This window comes from Suricata suricatta, chromosome 6 (genome assembly GCF_006229205.1).
Source record: "Suricata suricatta isolate VVHF042 chromosome 6, meerkat_22Aug2017_6uvM2_HiC, whole genome shotgun sequence".
In the NCBI taxonomy this organism is placed as follows: Eukaryota; Metazoa; Chordata; class Mammalia; order Carnivora; family Herpestidae; genus Suricata; species Suricata suricatta.
In genome coordinates this window covers 20929097-20950258 of record NC_043705.1, presented here as the reverse complement: position 1 = coordinate 20950258, position 21162 = coordinate 20929097, and the positions used below count along the sequence as shown (strand labels likewise).

The 21162-nt window shown below is 40.7% G+C and overlaps 1 protein-coding gene across 1 annotated transcript in view; it reads right to left on the bottom strand.

Moving 5' to 3' along the window:
- SLC27A6 (solute carrier family 27 member 6) overlaps positions 1-20592 on the bottom strand; it is a 74995-nt gene extending 54403 nt beyond the window's left edge. The window contains exons 1-2 of the mRNA XM_029942496.1: positions 19594-20592; positions 1703-1906 (exon numbers count right to left, since the gene is read on the bottom strand). Coding sequence (XP_029798356.1) covers positions 1703-1906; positions 19594-20074 — 685 coding nt within the window. The 5' untranslated portion in view covers positions 20075-20592. The remainder of the gene's footprint in view (positions 1-1702; positions 1907-19593) is intronic.
- Between the last annotated feature and the right edge of the window lie 570 nt (positions 20593-21162).

Genomic DNA, 21162 nt, shown 5'->3' with positions numbered 1-21162 from the left:
GTTAGGGTTGCAGGGTACTTTTCTCTAAAATTTCTACAACTGTTAGAATTTTTCATCTCTGCGTTATAACACAAAAAAGTATCAAAATAAACATTCATAGTGCTTTTGTTTTCAGCCTGTTGTACAAATGCATTAAACAATCTGGTTTCAGTCTTGAAAATCAAAAAGTTGTTACTAGTGGCTTTGGCATGTTGTGTTTGGGGCTGGGGAGAGTGGTGAAGATTGTTTGGAAGACTAGTCACTTTCTATTTTTAGCAAGAAAACAGCCATTCAGATAGAGTGGTTAAGTACCTTCTGCTGGAAGTTTTTAAAGCATATCATTTCTGAAATTTTATTGTCTCTTTAACGTCCAAAGTCATGTGGTGTCTGGGTGGTTCAGTTGGTTGAGCGTCTGACTTTGGCTCAGGGCATGATCTCATGGTTCATGGGTTCAAGCCCCGCCTCAGGCTCTGTGCTGACAGCTAGCTCAGAGCCTGCAGCCTGCTTCAGATTCTGTGTCTCCCTCTCTCTCTGATCCTCCCCTGTTCATGTTCTGTCTCTCTCTCTCTCTCTGTCTCTCTCTCTCTCTCTGTCTCTCAATAATAAATAAATGTAAAAAAATTTTTTTTATAAAGTCCAAAGTCAGAATCAATGTATGCTGACAACTTGATACACATTAATCTTTTCCAGTTCATTTATCAAAGCTGTTTTAAATGAAATCAAAAGCACAGTCTACTCTCCAGTCTAAAAGAGATCATTGTTAGCCTCCAAAGAGTAAACAAAAAAGAGAGACAAACAGGCACACACATACACACACACAGAAGAGGAAAAGAAAAAGAAAAAAAATAAGAAAACTGTTAATGCAATAGTAGTTTGCTTACAATACCTCCTGTGCCTAGGAAATCAGGGACAGAATATTTTTAATGTACTGAACTGAAATCCCCAATCGTCTTCACACTAACTACAAGAGTGTATTTAGCCTACCATAAATACCATTTGATTTTTCCTAAGAACCAATTGAGATTAACATGTTTTTAAATTCTTAGGCAGTTTAATTATCTTTTTATTTTGGTGTGTTATTTTTTTTTTTTTTTACCAAAAAAGGGGGCGAATGTTTAGTTACTTGATCCTATTTTGTATCTTCTCCCAAACCTGCAGTATTTCCAAGACTACTTCTTTGTCACATGTCGGATCACCCTAAGGAAGAACCCGAGAACCAGCTACAAATGCGTAAATTATCGCTACAGCTGGATTGTGTTTAGGATTTAACACGGTACGTGAGAATACAGAAGACTCTTTTTAAAAAGACTAATGGATTTTGGAAACCAGGAAGATAATCAGAAACTACTTTAGCTCATTTCTTCATTTTATATATCAGGAATCTTAAGGAACAGAGAAGCTAGTAGCTTTCTTGCCAAAGAAGTTGGTCAAATTTCACACTCTGAGGCTGCGTCCAAGCCTTCAGACACTCCGGTGTCCTTCACTGAATGGAGCTTAAATAAAATCTTTCTCAGTGAGACACTGGACAAATGAACATGGTAGTTTGCCACATTGTGGTCAGAGCAATTAACTTTCATTTAGGTTTGAGGGTTCTAAGATCTAAGAGCCTCAGGACTTCTTGGACACATGCTTTCTTAGATGTTTGCTGAGTACCCACAGTAACTGCAGTGGCTTTGCAAATATGCTGCTTTCTTTGTAATTCTCAAGAAGAAATGGATCATACCTGTGCTTCCAGAGGTAAAGATATAGAGATGAGCAGACTTGAGGCTTGACACGACATGGTGGGTGCGTGGCACAGGCTTGTCCGACGCCGAGCTCAGCTTTTCTGTGAGTGAAATCACGCCTTGTGGAACAGAATCGCTCATTGCCCAAACGCTGATACCTTCGGGGAGATGCGGAAAGATTTCTTCTACCGTTCCAAGTAAGTCTAAAAATGAAAGGTTTAGGAATAGATAAATAAGCCATAAATCTCAAACCATTAACCTGTGTTTTCTTTTCTCTGTTGGAACAGGGATAAAATGTTGATACAGCACTGACTTCCTTTTCATTAGGACAACTGATATCATAGCCGTTTTATGCTTCTGATTCAACAGGATTGACTGAAAGGGAAATCTGGTTATCACCTGATTTAATAAACTCAAATAGGCTGATTCAAATCGAATTTCAGAGACACCATTATTCAGATTATGGTTTTTTTTCCCCAATTTTTAATGGAACTCTATTTTTATATCCTGCTTTAAACCTACACTCAGGACACTAGAGTGAACATTTTCCTTGAAATACATCTCAGTAGCTTATTATTCCCCCCAAACCATCTGTCACTGTTTAATTCTACTACAATGCAATACATTCAGGAGACTTGCCAGACTCTTCTGGTATAAGATCATTGTGGTTTAGAGACCTTTTCAGAATCAGAAGTTAAGTTAAAGAAATTTAGAAATACCCTTTTCTCTGGATCTGGATAATGGAAATTCAGTTTTGGGTCATCTGGGTGGCTTTGTCGGTTGAGCATCCGACTTCCGCTCAGGTTGTGATCTCATGGTTCATGAGTTCAAGCCCTGCATCGGGCGCAGTGCTGTCAGCCTGTCAGTGCTAAGCCTGCTCTGGATCCTCTGTCCCCTCTCTCTCTGCTCCTCCCTTGCTTGCACTCTCCTTCTCAAAATAAATAAATAAATAAATAAATAAATAAATAAGTAAATAAATGAATAAATAAAGAAAACATTTCTTTTAAGGTGAAAGTCTTTGAAAGCAAAATGAGGAAATGAACCCTTCCAGAAAAGGCGGTAAGATCCTCAGTTCCCAGCGAGGAGCAAAAACGGCAGGTAGGAGCAGGCTGATGATAGCAGCACCCTCCACCAGCAGCATGGTAGCCAGGGCTCAGCTAGACCCAAGGTCAGGCCAAAAGGGAGCAGAGGAGTAGAAAAGCCTGAAACACTGGTGTCTTCAGGCCCGAAGACCTTGAGAGTCTCAATAGACAAGAACCTGGGTTGCAAGAAAGGTTTCAGATAGGAGCACAGGACAGCGCTCCCTAGAAACACCTACCGTACAGGTAACAACAAAACGCTGGAGAGGAGAGGCTGTTACGTTAATTTGGGAGACTGAACCAAACCTTCTTAATTTGGTTGTTAATGGGGAAGAAAATGTCATCTGCTCAGGGAGAGACGTAGGTAGAGAAAAAGCATGACAGAAGGTGGGCATGAGTCTCTGAGGAGAAAATATTTATTCAGGTACCCAGCACACTGTAGGATATAAAGCATCTCATTCCTGGAGAGTCTTTGTCTAACCCAGTGAGGAGGCCTCCTATTTTTTTTCCAGAGTAGAGACACAGTTATATTTTAAATTCTTTTAAAATTTGACACTCCCCTCCTTTAATATGGATCTCTAACAGTTAACTTTGATTTTTTACATTCCACAAAGGTGCTCCGATTTTAGTTTGGTATTCCAAAAAATGTCCTAATTATCTAAGATATAAGGGATTTCTGAGGGCTGCATTATTTATCTTAAAATCTGTATTACTGTCATTGGAGATATTAAATACTAATATCCCACTAGCCTGTAGAGTCAATGCAAGAAACACCAAAGATTACCAACACCCACCAGAAGCTAGGATGAGTCAAGGGAAGATTTTTTTCTTAGATTCTTTAGAGGATGCTTGGCTCTGACAATACTTTTCTTTTAAACTTCCAGCCCCAGAACTCTGAGGGAATAAGTTTCTGTTGTCTTAAGCAACCCGGTTTGTGATATTTTATTTCAGCCACCCTGGGAAATTAATACACCAGCGTCACAAGTTGGTGGACAGAATTATTATTCTTTTTTAAAATTTAATTAATTTTCTAATTTATATCCAAGTTAATTAGCACATAGCGCAACAATGATTTCAGGAGTAGAATCCTTAATGCCCCTGACCAATTTAGCCCATCCCCCCTCCCACAACCCCTCCAGCAACCCCTCTGTTCTCTAAATTCAAGAGTCTTTTATGGTTTGTCCGCCTCCCTGATTTTATATTATTTTACTTCCTTTCCCTTACGTTCATCTGTTTTGTACCTTAAATTCCTCATAAGTGAAGTCATATGATATTTGTCTTTCTCTAATTTTACTTAGCATAATACCCTCCAGTTCCATCTACATTATTGCAAATTACAAGATTTCATACTTTTTGACTGCCGAGTAATGCACACACACACACACACACACACACACACACACACACCACATCTTCTTTATCCATTCATCCATTGATGGACATTTGGGCTCTGTGGCTATTCTCAATAGCACTGCTAAAAACATCGAGGTGCATGTGCCCCTTTGAAACAGTAAACCTGTATCCTGTGGATTAATACCTAGTAGTGCAATTCCTGGGTCATAGGGTAGTTCTATTTTAATTTTAATTTTTTGAGGAACCTTGATACTGTTTTCCAGAGTGGCTGCACCAGTTTGCACTCCCACCAGCAGTGCAAAAGAGATCCTCTTTGTCTGCATCCTCATCAACATCTGTGTTTGCCTAAGGTGTTAATCTTAGCCATTCTGACGGGTGTGAGGAAGTATCTCATTGTGGTTTTGATTTGTATTTCCCTGATAATGAGGGATGTTGAGCATTTTTTCAAGTGTCTGTTAGCCATCTGGATGTCTTCTTTGGAGGAGTATTTATTCATCTCTTTTGCCCCTTTCTTCATGAGATTATTTGCTTTTTGAGTGTTGAGTTTGAGAAGTTCTGTATAGATTTGGGATACTAACTCTTTAGCTGATATGTCACTTGCAATTATCTTCTTCCATTCCATCAGTCGCCTTTTAGTTTTGCTAATTGTTTCCTTCATTGTGCAGAAGGTTTTTATCTTGATAAGGTGCCAATAGTTCATTTTTGCTTTTGTTTCCCTTGTCTCCAGAAATGTGTTGAGTAAGAAGCTGCTGAGGCTGAGGTCAAGAGGTTTTTATCTACTTTCTTCTCTAGGATTTTGAGGGCTTCCTGTCTTACATTTAGGTCTTTCGTCCATTTTGAGTTTCTTTTTGCGTGTGGTGTAAGAAAGTGGTCCAGGTTCATTCTTCTGCATGTCGCTGTCCAGGTTTCCCAGCACCATTTGCTGAAGAGACTGTCTTTAATCCACTGGATATTCTTTCCTGCTTTGTCAAAGATGAGTTGGCCATATGTCTGTGGGTCCATTTCTGGGTTCACTCTTATGTTCCATTGATCTGAATGTCTGTTCTTGTGCCAGTACCGTACTGTCTTGAGCATTACAGCTTTGTAATGAATTTGTGGATTGTGATACCTCCAGCTTCAGTTTTCTTTTTCAGGATTGCTTTGGCTATTTGGGATCTTCTCCAGTTCCATACAAATTTTAGGATTGTGAAGCTCTAGCTCTGTAAAGAATACTGGTGTTATTTTGATAGGGATTGCACTGAATATGTAGATTGTTTTGGGTACTATCAACATTTTAACAATGTTTGTTCTTCCAATCCAGGAGCATGGAATATTTCTCCTTTTTTGTGTGTGTTTTCTTCAATTTATTTCATAAGCTTTCTATAGTTTTCAGTGTATAGATTTTTCATCTCTTTGTTTAGGTTTATTCCTAGGTATTTTATGGGTATTGGTGCAATTGTAAATGGGATCAATTACTTGATTTTTCTTTCTGATGCTTCACTATTGGTATATGGGAAGGCAACCAGTTTCTGTGCACTGATTTTATATCCTGTGACTTTGATGAATTCATGGATCCGTTCTAGCATTTTTTTGGTTTTTTGGTTTCCCAAAAAACTGTTGTTTTTGGGGTTTCCCAAATAGAGTATCATGTCATCTGCGAGAGTGAAAGTTTGACTTCCTCCTGGCCAGTTTGGATGCATTTTATTCCTTTGTGTTGTCTGACTGCTGAGGCTAAGACTTTCAATACTATGTTGAATAACAGTGGCAAAAGTGGACATCCCCATCGTGTTCCTGACCTTCACAGAAAAGCTCTCAGTTTTTCCCCATTGAGGATGATATTACTGGTGGCTATTTCATATATAGTTTTTATGATCTTGAGGTATGATCCTTCTATCCCGACTTCCTTGAGGGTTTTTATCAAGAAAAGATACTGTATTTTGTCAAATGCTTTCTCTGCATATGTTGAGAGGACCATGTGGCTCTTATCCTTTCTTTTCTTGATGTGATGAATCACATTGTTTCGTGGATATTGAACCAGTGCCCTACATCCCAGGTATAAATACCACTTGGTTGTGGTGAATAATTCCTTTAATGTATTGTTGGATCCAGTTGGGTAGTATCTTGTTGAGGATTTTTGCATCCATGTTCATAAGGGAAATAGGTCTGTAATTCCTCTTTTTTGTGAGGGTCTTTGGTTTTGGAATCAAGGTAATGCTGCCTTCATAGAATGAGTTTGGAAGTTTTCCTTCCATTTCTATTTTTTAAAACAGCTTCAACAGAATAGGTGTTAACTCTTCTTTAATTGTTTGCCTCCTGGAAAGCCATCCTGACCTGGACTATTGTTTTTTTGGGAAATTTTTGATTACTAATTTGATTTCTTTGCTGGTTATAGGTCTGTTCAAATTTTCTATTTCTTCCTGCTTCAGTTTTGGTAGCTTATATGTTCTGGGACTTTGCCCATTTCTTCCAGATTGCCCATTTAAGTTGGCGTATAATTGCTCATAATACTCTTTTTAAAAAATTGTTTGTATTTCTGCTTTGTTGGTTGTGATCTCTCTTCTTTCATTTATTTTATTTATGTGGGTCCTTTTCTTTTTACTTTGGATCAGACTGGCTAGGGATTTATCAATTTTGTTATTTCTTTCAAAGAACCAGTTCCTGGTTTCATTGATCTGTTCTACTGTTTTGTTGTTGTTTGTTTGTTTTGGTTTGGTTTGGTTTCAGTAGCACTGATTTCTGCTCTAAGATTCATTATTTCCTGTCTTCTGCTGGTCTGAGGTTTTATTTGCTCTTCTTTTTCCAACTTGTTAATGTGTAAAGTTAGGTTGTGTATCTGAGATCCTTCTTCTCTCTTGACAAAGGCCCGGATTCCTATATATTTCCCTCTTATGACCATCAGAGGTTTTGGGCTGTGGTATCATTTTCATTGGCTTCCATGTACTTTTTAATTTCCTCTTTAACTTCTTGGTTAGCCCATTAATTCTTTAGTAGAATGTTCTTTAGTCTCCAAGTATTTGTTGCTTTTCCAAATTTTTTCTTGTGTTTGATTTCAACTTTCATAGCATTGTGGCCTGAAAATATGCACAGTATGATCTCAATCTTTTTGTACTTGCTGATGGCTGCTTTTTACTTGTTGAGAACTATGATCTATTCTGGAGAATGTTCTGTGTGCACTTGAGAAGAATGTGTATTCTGCCACTTTAGAATGAAATATTCTGAATATATCTATTAAGTCCATTTGGTCCAATGTGTCATTCAAAGCCATTCTTTCCTTGTTGGTTTTACGTTAAGATGATCTTTCCATTTCTGCTAGTGGGATGTTGAAGTCCTGTACTACTATGCTATTATTATCAATGAGTTTCTTTATGTTTGTGATTAACTGATTTATACATTTTGGTGCTTCTACGTTTGCAGCATAAATGTTAACAATTTTTAGATCTTCTTGGTGGACAGACTCACTCCTTAATTTATAATAAAAAGCCCTTTTTCATCTCTTGCTACAGTCTTTATTTTAAAATCTAGATTGTGTAAGTATGGCTTTCTTTTGGGGACCATTAGCATGATAGATGTTTCTCCATCCCCCTATTCTCAATCTGAAGGTGTCTTTAGGTCTAAAGCGGATCTCTTGTAAACAGCATATAGATGGATCTTGTTTTCTTATCTATTCTGTTACCCTATGTCTTTTGTTTGGTGCTTTTAGTCCATTGACCTATAGAGTGAGTACTGAAAGATATGAATTTATTGCCATTATGTTACCTGTAGAGTTGGAGTTACTGGTTGTGTTCTCTGGTCTTTTCTAGTCTTTGTTGATTGTTTTTCCTTTTCTCCCTTCAGAAAGTTCCCCTTAAAATGTCTTGCAGGGCTGGTTTAGTGGTCACAAACTCCTTTAATTTTTGTTTGTTTGGGAAATTTTTAAATCTCTCCTTCTCTTCTGAATGACAACCTTTCTGGACAAAGAATTCTTGGCTGCATATTTTTCTGATTGAGCACATTGAATATATCCTGCCACTTCTTTCTGGCCTGACAAGTTTCTGTGCATAGGTCTGCTGTGATGTCTTAAGGACTTTTTTTTTTCCTTGCCTGAGTATTTGACTGTGATATGCCTTGTTGATGGTTGGTTTTTGTTGAATCTAATGGGTATTCTCTATGCTTCCTGGATTTTGATGTCTGTCTTTCCCCAAGTTAGGAAAGTTTTCCACTATGATTTGCTCACAGAAGCTTTCTATTCCTTTTGCTGTCTCTTTATCTTCTGGGACCTCTATGATTTGACTGTATTCCTTTTTCATGTGTCACTAAATTCTCCAATTCTTACATCAGGCTCTTTTACCTTAGTTTCCATCTTTTTTTTCCTGCTTCATTATTCTCCATAAATTTGTCCCCTATATCACTGACTCATTGCTCTGCTTTATCCATCCTTCCTGCTATGGCATCCATTCAAGATTACAGCTCTACAGATTATAGAACTTTTTATTTCATTCTGACTAGCTTTTACTTATTTAATCTCCACAGAAAGGGATTTTAATCTGTTTTCAACCCCAGCTAGTATTCTTATTACTGTCATTCAAAATTCTGGTTCAGACATCTTGCTTGTATCTGTGTTGATTAGCTTCCCGGCTGTCATTTCTTCCTGTTCTTTCTTTTGGGGTTAATTCCTTCATCATTTGAAGGGAAAAAAGGAATTAATAAAGTAAAAATAATTAAGAACAACACAAAAAAAGAATCAAGTAAATGATATGAGAGCCTAGGTATGTTTTGGTCTGGTGTTGAAAAAAGGGAAAAATAAGAAAAGAAAAAGGAGAAAAAAAGGAAAATGAAAATTTGAAAAAAAATGCATATACTAACATTGAAAAAATAAATAGAAAGTAAAATAGAATTTTAAAAACTTACAAAAATGTAAAAATATACTAGAAAAATTAAAAATCTTAATAAAATTGGAAAACAAAAATAAATGTTTCCCCTTTCTGTGTCCAAAAAATAAGAAAAGAAAAAGATAAAAAATGAGTAGATGGACTAGCAAACAGAATGGAATACTACTGAAATTACATTTGGTTTCCCCTAGAAGTCAAATTTTATAGTCTCTAAATTTAGCAGGCGGAGAGACTTGTGTTGGTCCTGAAGAGTATGGCTGGCCCAGATGGGCAGGGCTTAGTGTAATGGCTCTCTTGTCCACTAGATGGTGCTGCTTAGCTTAGTGGGGTGGAATACGCGTACACGGATAGGCATGTACCCATATGCATGGATGAAAATGGCATCACCCTGCTACCCAGTCTCTAGTTTCAGAACTCTGCTCTCCCCAACTGGCAATCAAGTACCCCTCCTTTTTCTCTGGCTTCTGTCCACTCTCTGGTTCTACACTGTCTGTAAGCAAGCTGTCAGGCTGCCAGGTGGCACCTCCTTCCTGAGTTTTATCTCAGATGGGGCTGTGTTTCCCAAACCCCTCTGAGGGACTGTGGCTTTGACTTGCTCAGACCCTCTGAGGGTGGGTCTTACTGAGCAATGGCCGGGTGCCAGCCCACTCCCAAGAACATTAGCAGGGCCATGCTGCTCCCAATCCCTAAAGACTATGGCTGGGTGCCAGTCCATCCCAGAAAAAGTTCGTGCAATCATGTAGGAGCAGCATTTCAGGGATACTGGTAAATTAAAACACATATCTGCACCAGGATTTACTCTTAACATCCTTGTTCCAGCATCAGCAAATGCGGTGCTCTCTGCGTTCTCCTTTGCCTGTGCAGAGGCCACATGGCCTCTACCAAATGTCCCCCCAGCAGGGGAACCATCACTCCCCGTGGGGCCTAAGGACTCCGTGGAGCTCGCTCTCTGCTCCTGGGGCCTCGCCTTTCCCACCAGAGTGCCACCAGGCATCGAGCTGTGGAGTTTCAGACTCTGTGCTCCCCCTGTTTATCGAGTCTTAATGGAATTTAAACCCTCTCCTTTCTCCTTTTTTCCCTTTTGTGTTCAGTCTCTTGCAGATGTTTGCACTCTTCCAGTTTCTTTCCAGCTACTTTGGGGGCAGGGGTGCTTTTCCTGTACTCTCCCCACATCTCTGTCCTCTCTCCACAAGCAAAAAGAGCTCCATGCCCTCCACGGCTTCTCTCTCCCCTAGTTCACCTCTCTGGGCTGAGTACCTGCTGAGGTCTGTGGTTGAGGTTGTGTAGATTGTTGTGTTAATCCTCTAATCAGTTTTCTAGGTGTGCAAGATGGTTTAGTGTTGACCTGGTTGCATTTCAGGGATGAGACACACGCACACAAACTTCCATGCTGTTCCACCATTTTGACCCCTCCTCCAGAACTGTTATTCTAACCCGTATCTAATGATCTCTAAAATCTATACACTAACCTCTTTAAAAAAATCAATCATAAAAAAATAATATTAGGGGTGCTGTGTGGCTCATTAGGTTGAACATCTAACACTTGGGTTCAGCTCAGATCATGATCTCAGTTTATGAGATTTAAACCCACCTTGGGCTCTGCACTGAGCATGGAGCCTCTCTCTCTCTTGCTCTCTCTGTTCCTCTCACCCCCAAATAAATAAACATTAAAAAATAATAATGTTATTAGATATTAAATATACCTGGTCAGAATGCTCAAGTACATGTAGATATGAACATTTCCATCCAATTATATATTTTTATAAATTTTTAACAAAACCCTAAAAATAATTACAAGATATATTTGAAACCGAACTCAGGGGGCTGCATTCCACACTGTTTTGGAAATGAAAATCAGTTTCTGGTTACCTCAAAAAGCAATCTGTAGCCACTATTTAATTCTACTATAATTCAATACATTTGAGAAAAAACTTGTGATTTAATTCCTTAAACTCTATCATTCAAATTGATCACAAAGAAACAAGAGAAATATGTCATATGGGACCAGGTAGTTCACAAGTAAAACCTGCAATAAAATGAGAAAAACACAGAAAATGATAAGGAGTTCATAGGTAGGTGGTAGAGAGGCAGACTGGGACTTGAACTTTTTGGCATTAATTTCTATTCCAATAACAAATCCAAATAAAATAAACTGTTAAGAGTCCAGAGTTCCATTGAGCATAAACATCATGCTGCAGGCTGCTTTGGTAAGAAGAAGAAGAGAAAAATCACAAGAAATGCCGGGGGAAGAACAAGCCATAAATAAACTTAAAAAATAGGACAAGAAAATGATCTAGATTTTCTATTTTCTTTTCCTTTTATTTTAATGACTCTTTCTCACATTTTGAATGCATAAGTACAAGTCTCTGAACAGACTCATTTCATTATCTTAATTTCAAATCACTCATGGGGAATTGTAAATTAACAACATAAGCTTTTATAAGTTCATAATGAGATATATGTCTAAATAGGCAAAATAAGTGCAAAGAAAGTTACAATATGACTAACTCTGGCCTCACATCTTTATTGGGACTGTAGAACCTAAAGAAACACACAAAGGCACCTGACTTGCTCCGTTGGTCAGGTGATCAACTCTTGGTTTCAGCTCAAGTCATGATCTCATGGTTTATGTGGTTCAAGCCCAGACTCAGGCTTCATGCTGCCAGTGCAGATCCTGCTCAGGATTCTCTCCTCTTTCTCTGTCCCTCCTCTGCATACTCTCTCTCTCTCTCAAAATAGACTTTAAAATATATATATAACAAATAAAATAAAAAAATAAACACTCCATGTTGTCAAAGAGTCATGCTTTTTCCAAGAAAAAGGAAGTGAGTAGATGCCTAAGAATTAGAGGAAATATAATCTAATTCCCTTCATATGCTAAAATTAAACTGATTTAGCTGTAACATTTAGAGTTCCACAGAACTCTCATCAACAAATTATTTCTTCAGGAGTAGTGGGAAATGTGGGTGAGGATAGTGAAAACTGAACTAAAATTTTGAAAAGTCTTGCAGAACATAAAATATTATTTTATCATGGCCAATTTATCTTAACAAAATGAAAAGTTTCAGTGTAATTTTGAACGTAAATTCTAAACATTAAGTCCTGACACAAAAGAGCATTTGTTTAAATGCCTCAAGGACACTTGGCTGTGTTTCATGAAGATTTCCTCTTTAGTGATGTGTACTACCATTGAAACCCAGAGAACTGTAAACACCTTAAAGGAATGATATGTATCCTAATCCATACTGGAGTGGACTGTGCCAGCCACACGCACTGGAGGTGCTGGACAGAGATCTGCTTACGGAGCTGAGCTCTGCCCATGGGATCAACTCTGGATGCAGGTTTTGACAGAAAACTACCATAAGAAGTGAGACAGCTGAATATTCTATGACCTTTGAGTCAACATTACAGAACAAGGCTGTTATGGAGAAGGCTTTCAAAGCGATGGTTCTTTTACGAAGCACATATTATTGAGGCACTTGGGTGGCTCCATTGGTGAAGCATCTGACCTTTGACTCTATCAGCTCAGGTCATGATCTCATGATTCATGAGTTCAAATCCTGATTGTGGTCTCACAGTTCAAGCCTGGTCATGATCTCACGACTCATGAGTTTGAGCTCCACGTCAGTACCTGGGCTGACAGCTCAGAGCCTGCTTATGATTTTCTGTCTCTCTTTCTCTGTCCCTCCCCTGCTTGTGTGTTTGCATTCTCTCTCTCTCTTTCTCTCTCTCAAAATAAATAAGTAAACTTAAAAAAACACACATATTATTTTGTAAGTACACAAGGTATTTCATTAGGTGGTGTTGCAGGCATAGAAACAGGTAAGGTGTGATCTCTGTTTATGATCCTTCAGCACTTTTTGTGCCAATAAATCTGTTTCTACATCAAGTCTCTTATTCCTATTGCTGACACTACAAATGCAGTGAGTAAAATTTAACATATCACTCTACTATGCCATTAGCATCAGTTATGTTATTAAAAGACTTGCAAACTAATGGCTTGTGGCTCTTAATACACTGGCAAACACTTGAACTCTTAGGCAACAAGAAAACTTATATGAAATTCAACTATAAACAATTATATTGAGCTTTCCACACTCCAAAGCAATAATCACAAAATCCAAACTGAAATTATAGACCTCACTTCATGCTTGTCACTACCATCCTGCTACTAAGAACAGCTTTTCAGTAGCTCAGAACAGGTTTTTCATAGAAACTATGGATAGGCTCTGGTTTCTAAGAAAGTTGATAGTTAGTTGATCTACTAACAAATATTAGTTTATTTATTAATTGTTATAATAAACCGAGGGAGGGCAGAGAAGCACCAAATTTTCAACTGTGATAACATAGTCTTCCCTGAAACAATTTTATTAGCTGCTCTGAATATGTGCATGTGAGTTTATAAGGGGGTTTATGTGTGTTCACTCTTGGCCGCCCCCACCCATTTAAGGAACAGACATCATCTCTCTTACGGGTAACAATGTGAAAAAAACAGAAAGTAGAATACTTCATTTGACTTTCTTTCTAGCACATCTCCCATTGCCAGTGAATAATTATTACTCAAATGGGACCACAATGCCATGGTGGACCTGGCTTACTGTTTTTCAGTGACAAAGTAGTAAAAACTAGTAAATGCATAGGAAAACCCTCTAGACATACACAATCAGTAAGTAAATGAGAAACTGGTGAAAAGCCCATTCCAAGGTGGTATTTCCACAAATTTCGGACCCCATCAGAGCTCCTTTGCACATTCCTTTTGGTTATAAATGGGAGAATCCTCTTTTTCTTGGCCAAGAAGACTAACCAATCTGGCTCCTAATGTGTGTCTGACACTCTTCCAGCCCCGGTTGCTGAGGTCTGGGAAGCGGATATGGCTGCAGGGCTACTAGGCAGGACAGAAAAGATGCTTCAACCCAGGTCACGTGGGCCGCGTGCCCTGTGCCTGAATCTCTCTCCCGTCAGCCCTCTGCCTATAGCAATGACAGAGACTCCTAGTTTGTATAAATGTCTCTGCTGCTCTGCGATTAAAAATAATTATAGCGACCATTTAATGAATAGATACGATGGTCCAGGGAGTCTGCTGTATTCTTTATGTTTAATTCACACAAGACCAGTGAGGCTCACTGATCATCTGCTATGTGTCAGCACTCAGGAAAGGGCAGAGTTAGGATTCAAGCCCATGTTAGGCGCTCCAAGATGTGTACTTCTTCCATTTAACCCTGCCACTTCTCTAAGCAGGCACGGGCTCCTTTTAAATAGTTTTTCCTCCAGCCAGTTTTCAAGTATCATCCCCTTACAGTAAACATACGTCCAGCAGATACTGTAAATAAGAACCCCAGGGAGTGTCCCTAGGATTAAAAAAAAAAAAAAAAACGAACTACAAATGTATCAGTACTTAGAACACGGTCTTGTTCAGTTAATGAATCATGAAGCCACCTAACCTTCCTAATGGAACGAGCAATTTTCTTTTGGAATGGATGTAATCTTTGACCAAGTTGTGTCTAAAATGTAAAAAAAAAAAAAAAAAAAAAAAGCAAAAAAGCCATTCATTCTACCACATGTAAGTAAAAATATAAAAATGCCCTAAAAATTAAAACAGACATGAAGATAATTATAGCACACAGGTTAAATAATGAAAGTTTACATGATCCATATGTCTCATCTGAAAACATATTCCTTTCTATAAACTTCAAAGGTCTCTATTTTTCCCCTAACTCTTCCCCTTGGTCTTTAAAAGGCAGATACCTTTACGGCTGACTGTCACTGGCAGTTACACTGGGAGAAGTGATTCTTACCTGGAACGTTTGCCCTGCCCCGTCTGAATGCAATGGTTCATGAAAACCAACAGGGCAAACCTGCATGTGTTACTTCTTGGGAACAGGGACACAAAGCCCTTCCCAACATGTTGAGACACAAAACACTATTGAGTCTAACGTTAGAGTTCAGGGTCATGTTAATGTGTGTTTTGGAGCTCTCCACTGATAATAATTTGTTTATATTCAGAAGGAACAGAGTGCACAACACACTCATGCAAGTAAATCTGAAACGCTGGGGATGCTTCGCGTGTCTAAAAGACTTCATTCCTTTGGGAAGTCACGATCCTAACGCTTAGCGGCATTAATATAAAATAAAACAACAAAGAAATTCTGCTGATATATCTACTGTCAAAACCAGTTACCACATGGACAGCAGAGGGACAGTTTATTAGCAAAACTATGCAAGTAAATAAACAGTTACTGAGCGTGCATATGTACCTGGGAGCTTTTCATTAGTTCATTCCTTCATTCATTCATCTAGGCAATAAATATTTTTTGAGCGTCTTCTTTGTGCTAAATTTGGAGAACTTAGTGGTGAACAAAACACACCTCCTCAGCTCAAAGGGCTTATATCCCCATTCGGGTCTGTTCCCTCAAGCGACACAAATACCAATTAGAACTTGAGGACTCCATTGGGCTGCTGTGAACAGCCAGAGCACAGGGGGATCAGGGCTGGTTAGTGGAAAAGGTACTGAAAGAAAAAAGTTGGATAGATGGAAGGTGAGAAAGAAGGAAGAGAAAGGGGGACCGAAGGGGGCAGGGGGCGGGACGGGAAAGGAAAGGAAAAGATGGAGAAGGGGGAATGAACAGAAGCACAGGACAAGGACAAAGGTGTGCCCAGCAGGCTTCTGAATCAGAAAACGCAGGCTTCTGTCATACGCTGCCTCTACATATGTGAGCTCGAGGGGCCGGCTTGCCCACTCTGAACTCTGCTTTCCTTACCATTAAAGCAAGGGTACTATGGCTGGGGTGAGGGTCACCTAAGATAATACATATAAAAACAATTTGTAATTTATAAGGTACTTTAGAGAAAAGGAAGAAATTATTATTATTATTACTAAATAGGTCAAAGAATATAATGACACAGACTTTTTTGAGTGATATACAAGCATCCCAACATTTTCCTACTTATTCTAGACAAAGAGAAAACCATATAGAGGTAGATGATAATCTTGGCAGCAACCACTATTACTAATATTGAAGTTGAGATACTGGGAGGAAAGGACTAGGTTGAATCAAAGGCACTGACATTTTCCAGGGAAATCTGAAAGGCCATTTGACGTTTCTTCAAAACCACACGCTACACACAGAAAACTTCCTGGTAAGTATTTTTGAATCTTCAGACTGAGAGAAAGGAATCCAAGTTTTAAAACCATTTAAATTGTTTCCAGTTATCTGTGTATGAACTATCTGGTGTCTTAATATTGGCAACCTTTACTTTACTGTTTTTACATAATCGGAACGCACATGTCTTCCTAGTTACATCACAAGGGGACTGACAGCCTCAGGAACGATTAGGCCCTACGGCACAGCACTGTCTTATGTAGATCAGGGTTGGAAGATTAGCTCTGCAGCCTGAGCTGTGTCAACATGGACACCCTCGGTCAATTTCTTTCCCTCGGTTTCCAATATGTAACTCTGTACCTGCCTCTCGGAATCACTGGGAGTATCTTTTCCATAGTCGGCCTTGAGTAAAAGGCAACTGTGACTGTTTTTGTTAATGCCAGTAACAATTTGGCTGGTAGATTAGCTGCTATCTTTTCCCTGGACTTGTTCCTGGAGATAGAATTGTAAGGCATTATCTGGCATACCTGTAGCACCTGTTTGAAATTGAGTCTAGCTAACTTTTGGAAAATAAAATGTTGATAAAATAAACCAAAGTAAGGTGTCTGAGGTCCTATGCCAAACCACTTACTAGCCTTTCTTATAGCTAACACCAGACTAGATTTTAACAGCAAAGTCCAAACAAGTTTCCTTATAAAAAGCCTCAGATGGGGCACCTGGGTGGCTCAGTTGGTTGAGGGTCCAACTTCGGCTCAGGTCACATCTCACGGTCTGTGGGTTAGAGCGCTGTATCAGGCTCTGTGCTGACAGCCCAGAGCCTGGAGCCTGCTTTGGATGCTGTGTCTCTCTGTTTCTCTGCCCTTCCCCTGCTCATACTGTATCTCTCAAAAGTAAATAAACATTGAAAACAAATTTTAGAAAGCCTCAGATGACTTAATAATGCTAGTAATAGTAACAATTATTTCAATTCACTAAGGCTTCAGCTATACCTACCTGGCATTCAGCTAGCCACTTTACAAAAGGTCCTTCATTTAGTCTCAGAATTATACTGTCACGTAGATGGTATTGTCACCATTTTGCAACTAAGTAAAAATGAGAGGCAGCACAACTGATGATCTTATCCTTAATTACACAGCTAAGAAGAGGCAGGCCACGTGGGAAACCCAGATCTGTCTGGCTTATCTCCATCTAAACCATCTGATTCCTCTTTCTACCACAATACACTTTCCCTGGGGATATAATGTTTAATGGTACATCTCCCTCAGAAACATTCCACGAGATTCTAAGACCTCTAACATCTAAGGCTCTAAAAACCGTATTTATGTATTTAACTCAAGATGGCAAGAATACAGAATTTCTTGTATTTCAGGCTAAGAACGTCAAAGATGGAAAAGTGCTTATGATATTAGGCCACATCTTAGCAAGAACGAAAGAATCTAGTCATTAAAAGAAACAGAACTGTCCCATAGCTGAAAACTTTATGTACTTTATATATTTTAAAGATATGCTAAAAAGAACTGTTACGAAGATTTAAGGTTGATTTCCCCACCTATATACTCCTAAGCAAATTGGTGTTCGCTTAAAATTTCAACATCTCAAACAGGCTTTTGTATACCAAAACTCACGTTGGTGTTAAAATCAAAAACAAGGAAACAACACAATTAAGTCATGGGCAAGGAAAGCAAAACTTTGGCACGAGTAAGACTGAAAAACGAATTGGTCCTAATTAGGTAGCCACTCCGCAAAGAGCAACTGGAATCGTCTGTGTGGAAAGGTAACAGCCCCACACACTTTGAGAGGAGCCCCTCAGGAGACTGGCGGTGGGACATTTCCCAGGTCGGCTTTAATAACACGGCCACAGAAACCCTTCCAGGGATCCTCTGGGCCTCGTTGTTTGTCAAACCAATTTATGACTTTATCAAATTTCAGCACAATTTCTATTTTCTCTAGAAATCGTGACCTCATTTGGATTTAGCAATCTCAAAGGATTGAGCAATAATATAGGCAGTGGAATAGAAAGCTAAGATATACCCAAAGAGGAACTATGATATGTATTTTTTTCCGCTTCGTCCACATTACCACTTGCCCTTTTTCACCAGGATGATCAAAATTCTGTGTTCATTTATGCTGCTTATGGCCACAGTTCAGAGAAAGTTCATCACACTGGTTAACCTCTCTCAGGTGGGGGATTGAATTTCAACCTCAGAGGATAGGACTATGCAATGAAAAAAAAAATGAACAAAAAATACACAAAAGAGACTATTCAGCTTCTCCACTCCTTTCGATCAAATGAGACAAAGTCAGTGCTTCAGAGTAAACAGTTTGCTTTTTACCAGGTCCTAAGGTGAGCTGAAAGGACAATGGAAACAAGCAGAAATCAAAGTCTTGAGTAACTAACACTTGTACTGTATATCCCCTAACCCATTATTGCGTGACATGTAATTACAATAGGATAAAGGTCATTTATCAAGTTCTACACCTTAAAGATCACTTAAGCATACATGCAGATAACTTTTCCAGACTCCTCTGTGAATCTAAAAATTCTGTATGAGTTGTCAGTATGCATCTATAAATCTAACATACTTAAATACTTTCGTTAAGGCCCTTGCCATGGAACCTCTTCATCCTCTACCTACCTCTCATCATTCCAGAAAAATATGCATAAACCCATTATATTATACCAAGTAAGTATCACTTGTCATACTTCAATTCCATTGGTCATGCAACTCAACTTCCTAGGTTCTTTCTTAATGAGGTGCTCTACCCAAACCTTTTCTTTGCAGTTCTGTGTAAGTATGTGTATCCAAAGCCTAACATCAAGGGAGGAGGGAGAGAAGACTAGAACATAACGAAAGCAAAGAGAAAAAAAAAATGCAGAGATGAGGGTGAGGGAAGAGAGAGCAAGAAGCCAAGAGCCCGCCCCCTGGCTGGGAGACGGGAACCCAACCTTGCTAGGCAAATCCCAGCTTGCAAGCAGGGAAAGGAAGAGGAGACACACGAAGATGAGAATTCATGCAATTCAGATGAAATGTGCTTGTTCTTCAAACGAAGCCAATCTTCAGACTGTTGGAAGCAGGCAGGCATTCCACAATGAAATCAAAGTGCCTTTCCGACTCATCAAATAATTCTGTCAGAGCAGACAAAACTAGAACTTAACAAATTCTATCTCTCTGTGTTCTTGCTTTCCTGGAAGATATCAATAACCATAAAAGTGTCCCTCTCTCAAAACAGTGAGAAGTAGAGATTTCAGAAAAGTTTCCCCACCCTGTCCTGGTGTTTCCTAATCTACAAAAGAGGAAGTGATTGACATAGAGCAGGGGGTAGTAAGCCAGCAGTCATCACAGAACTGTAAAAGTATTTTGTAGCCACACTAAGCACACTTCGTCATACACTGGAAGTATTAGCTGTGAACTGTTCTAACCAACAGGGGCGGAGGGGCGATGACCAACAGGGTTGCCATTTGCACAAAGAGGCATCGCCCAAGCAGACCTCCCCGGGAGGGACTTTTTACCTGCACCCACCACGAGGGCCCTGGGCTCACAGCTGCGGATGCAGTGCAGAAGGGAGTTGGAGCGAAGGTTGGAGTTGAGGAAGGCCACCACGCAGCCCAGCTTGGCCAGGCCCAACCACACGTGGACGAAGTCTGGCTCGTTGCTCATCAGCAGAGCCACGGGGTCCCCCCTCTTGAGCGAGGAATGGTTCAGGAGGACGTGAGCCACTCTGCTACTCCTTCTGTCCACATCCTGATAGGTGTAGATGTCTCCCTCATAGATGATGAAAGGTTTCTGGGGCTGCTTCTCGGCAAGACTGAGGAATTTTTCCAGGACAGTGAACACCTCCCCTTTCAGCACACGCATCTTCAGCCAAATTGCACAGCGTATCACATTCAGCAGGTACCAGACGTCGTCCCAGAAATAAGGGAACACGAGCTTCTGCAAGAAATGCAGGAAGACTATTCCAGCCGCTAGCCCCGTTAACCACGGCAGGAGCATGGGGGCCACGGGGACAGAAGGCAGCTCCGATCCCAGCCCTTCAAGTGCAGTCCACAGAGACCGCGGGAGCTCGGCGCTCGGGGCTGGCACCTGCAGCTCGAGCGGCCTATCTGGGAGGAAGAGGATAATCTTGAGAAACAGAATCAGAAGTCCGCACGGAAGAAATCTCCCCAAGGGATGCTGGTGCTAAGGCTTCGGTCACCTATCAGGAGCCTCGGAGTCTAGGAGTCCAGCTCAGCGCCCCTGCCTCACAAGCCCCGACGGCTGCCCGCGTCCTGCGGGGTGCTCGGGCCACCTCTTCAGTCCCCTCCCGGCAGGCTGGCTCCGTCCCGACGCCTTTGGCGCCCTGAGCAAACCCACCACCCTCAGAACTGTGTCCAGGAGCAGCCGCTCTGCTGGGCGTGGGCTTTCCGGGCGGCTGCAGCTGGAGGCTGAATTCGAGCCTGGAGAAGCCGGGTTTGACGACGCTGAGAAACGCAGCCGCCGCCCCTCTTACCCCGCTGGAAGCGGCGCGTGGCCTCAGGGCCCCGCCTCTCCCGGGGACGCCCGCAGGGCAGGTGGGCTCCCGCCGGCGCCCCGCCCCTGCCCCGCCCCGCAGCTCCCCTCCCGCACCCGGTCCCCGCGCACTGCTCCCGGGTCCCCTCCTAGTGTCCTGGGGCGGGCGTAGCTCTGTTCGGAACCGCAGCCGAGGTGTCGTCCGCCGGCAGCCCGCCGCCAGGCTCTCGGCCAACCGGAGCCCCGAGCGCCGCCGTCGGGACTTCGCGGGCCCCGTCGCCACCTCCTCTCTGGGCGCGCGACCCGGGGCTCCGGCCGGGCCAGGACGGTCCCTGCAGGGAAAGCCGGGGATCCTGGAAGTCGTGGCTACGGTCCAGGGCAACCAGGCTGCCGGAATTGGGTCCAGATAGTTCATTCGCTAAACAGTAAAGCGAACTAAACAAATCGCTGGAGAGGCGATTGGAAGAATTAAAAAAAAAAAAAAAAAAAAAAGAAGAAGAAAGCAAGAAAAAGAAAAGAAGAAGTCCCAACAGGGCAAAAACGACCAAACAAACAAACAAACAAACAAGATAATTATGAATTCTTCAGATCAA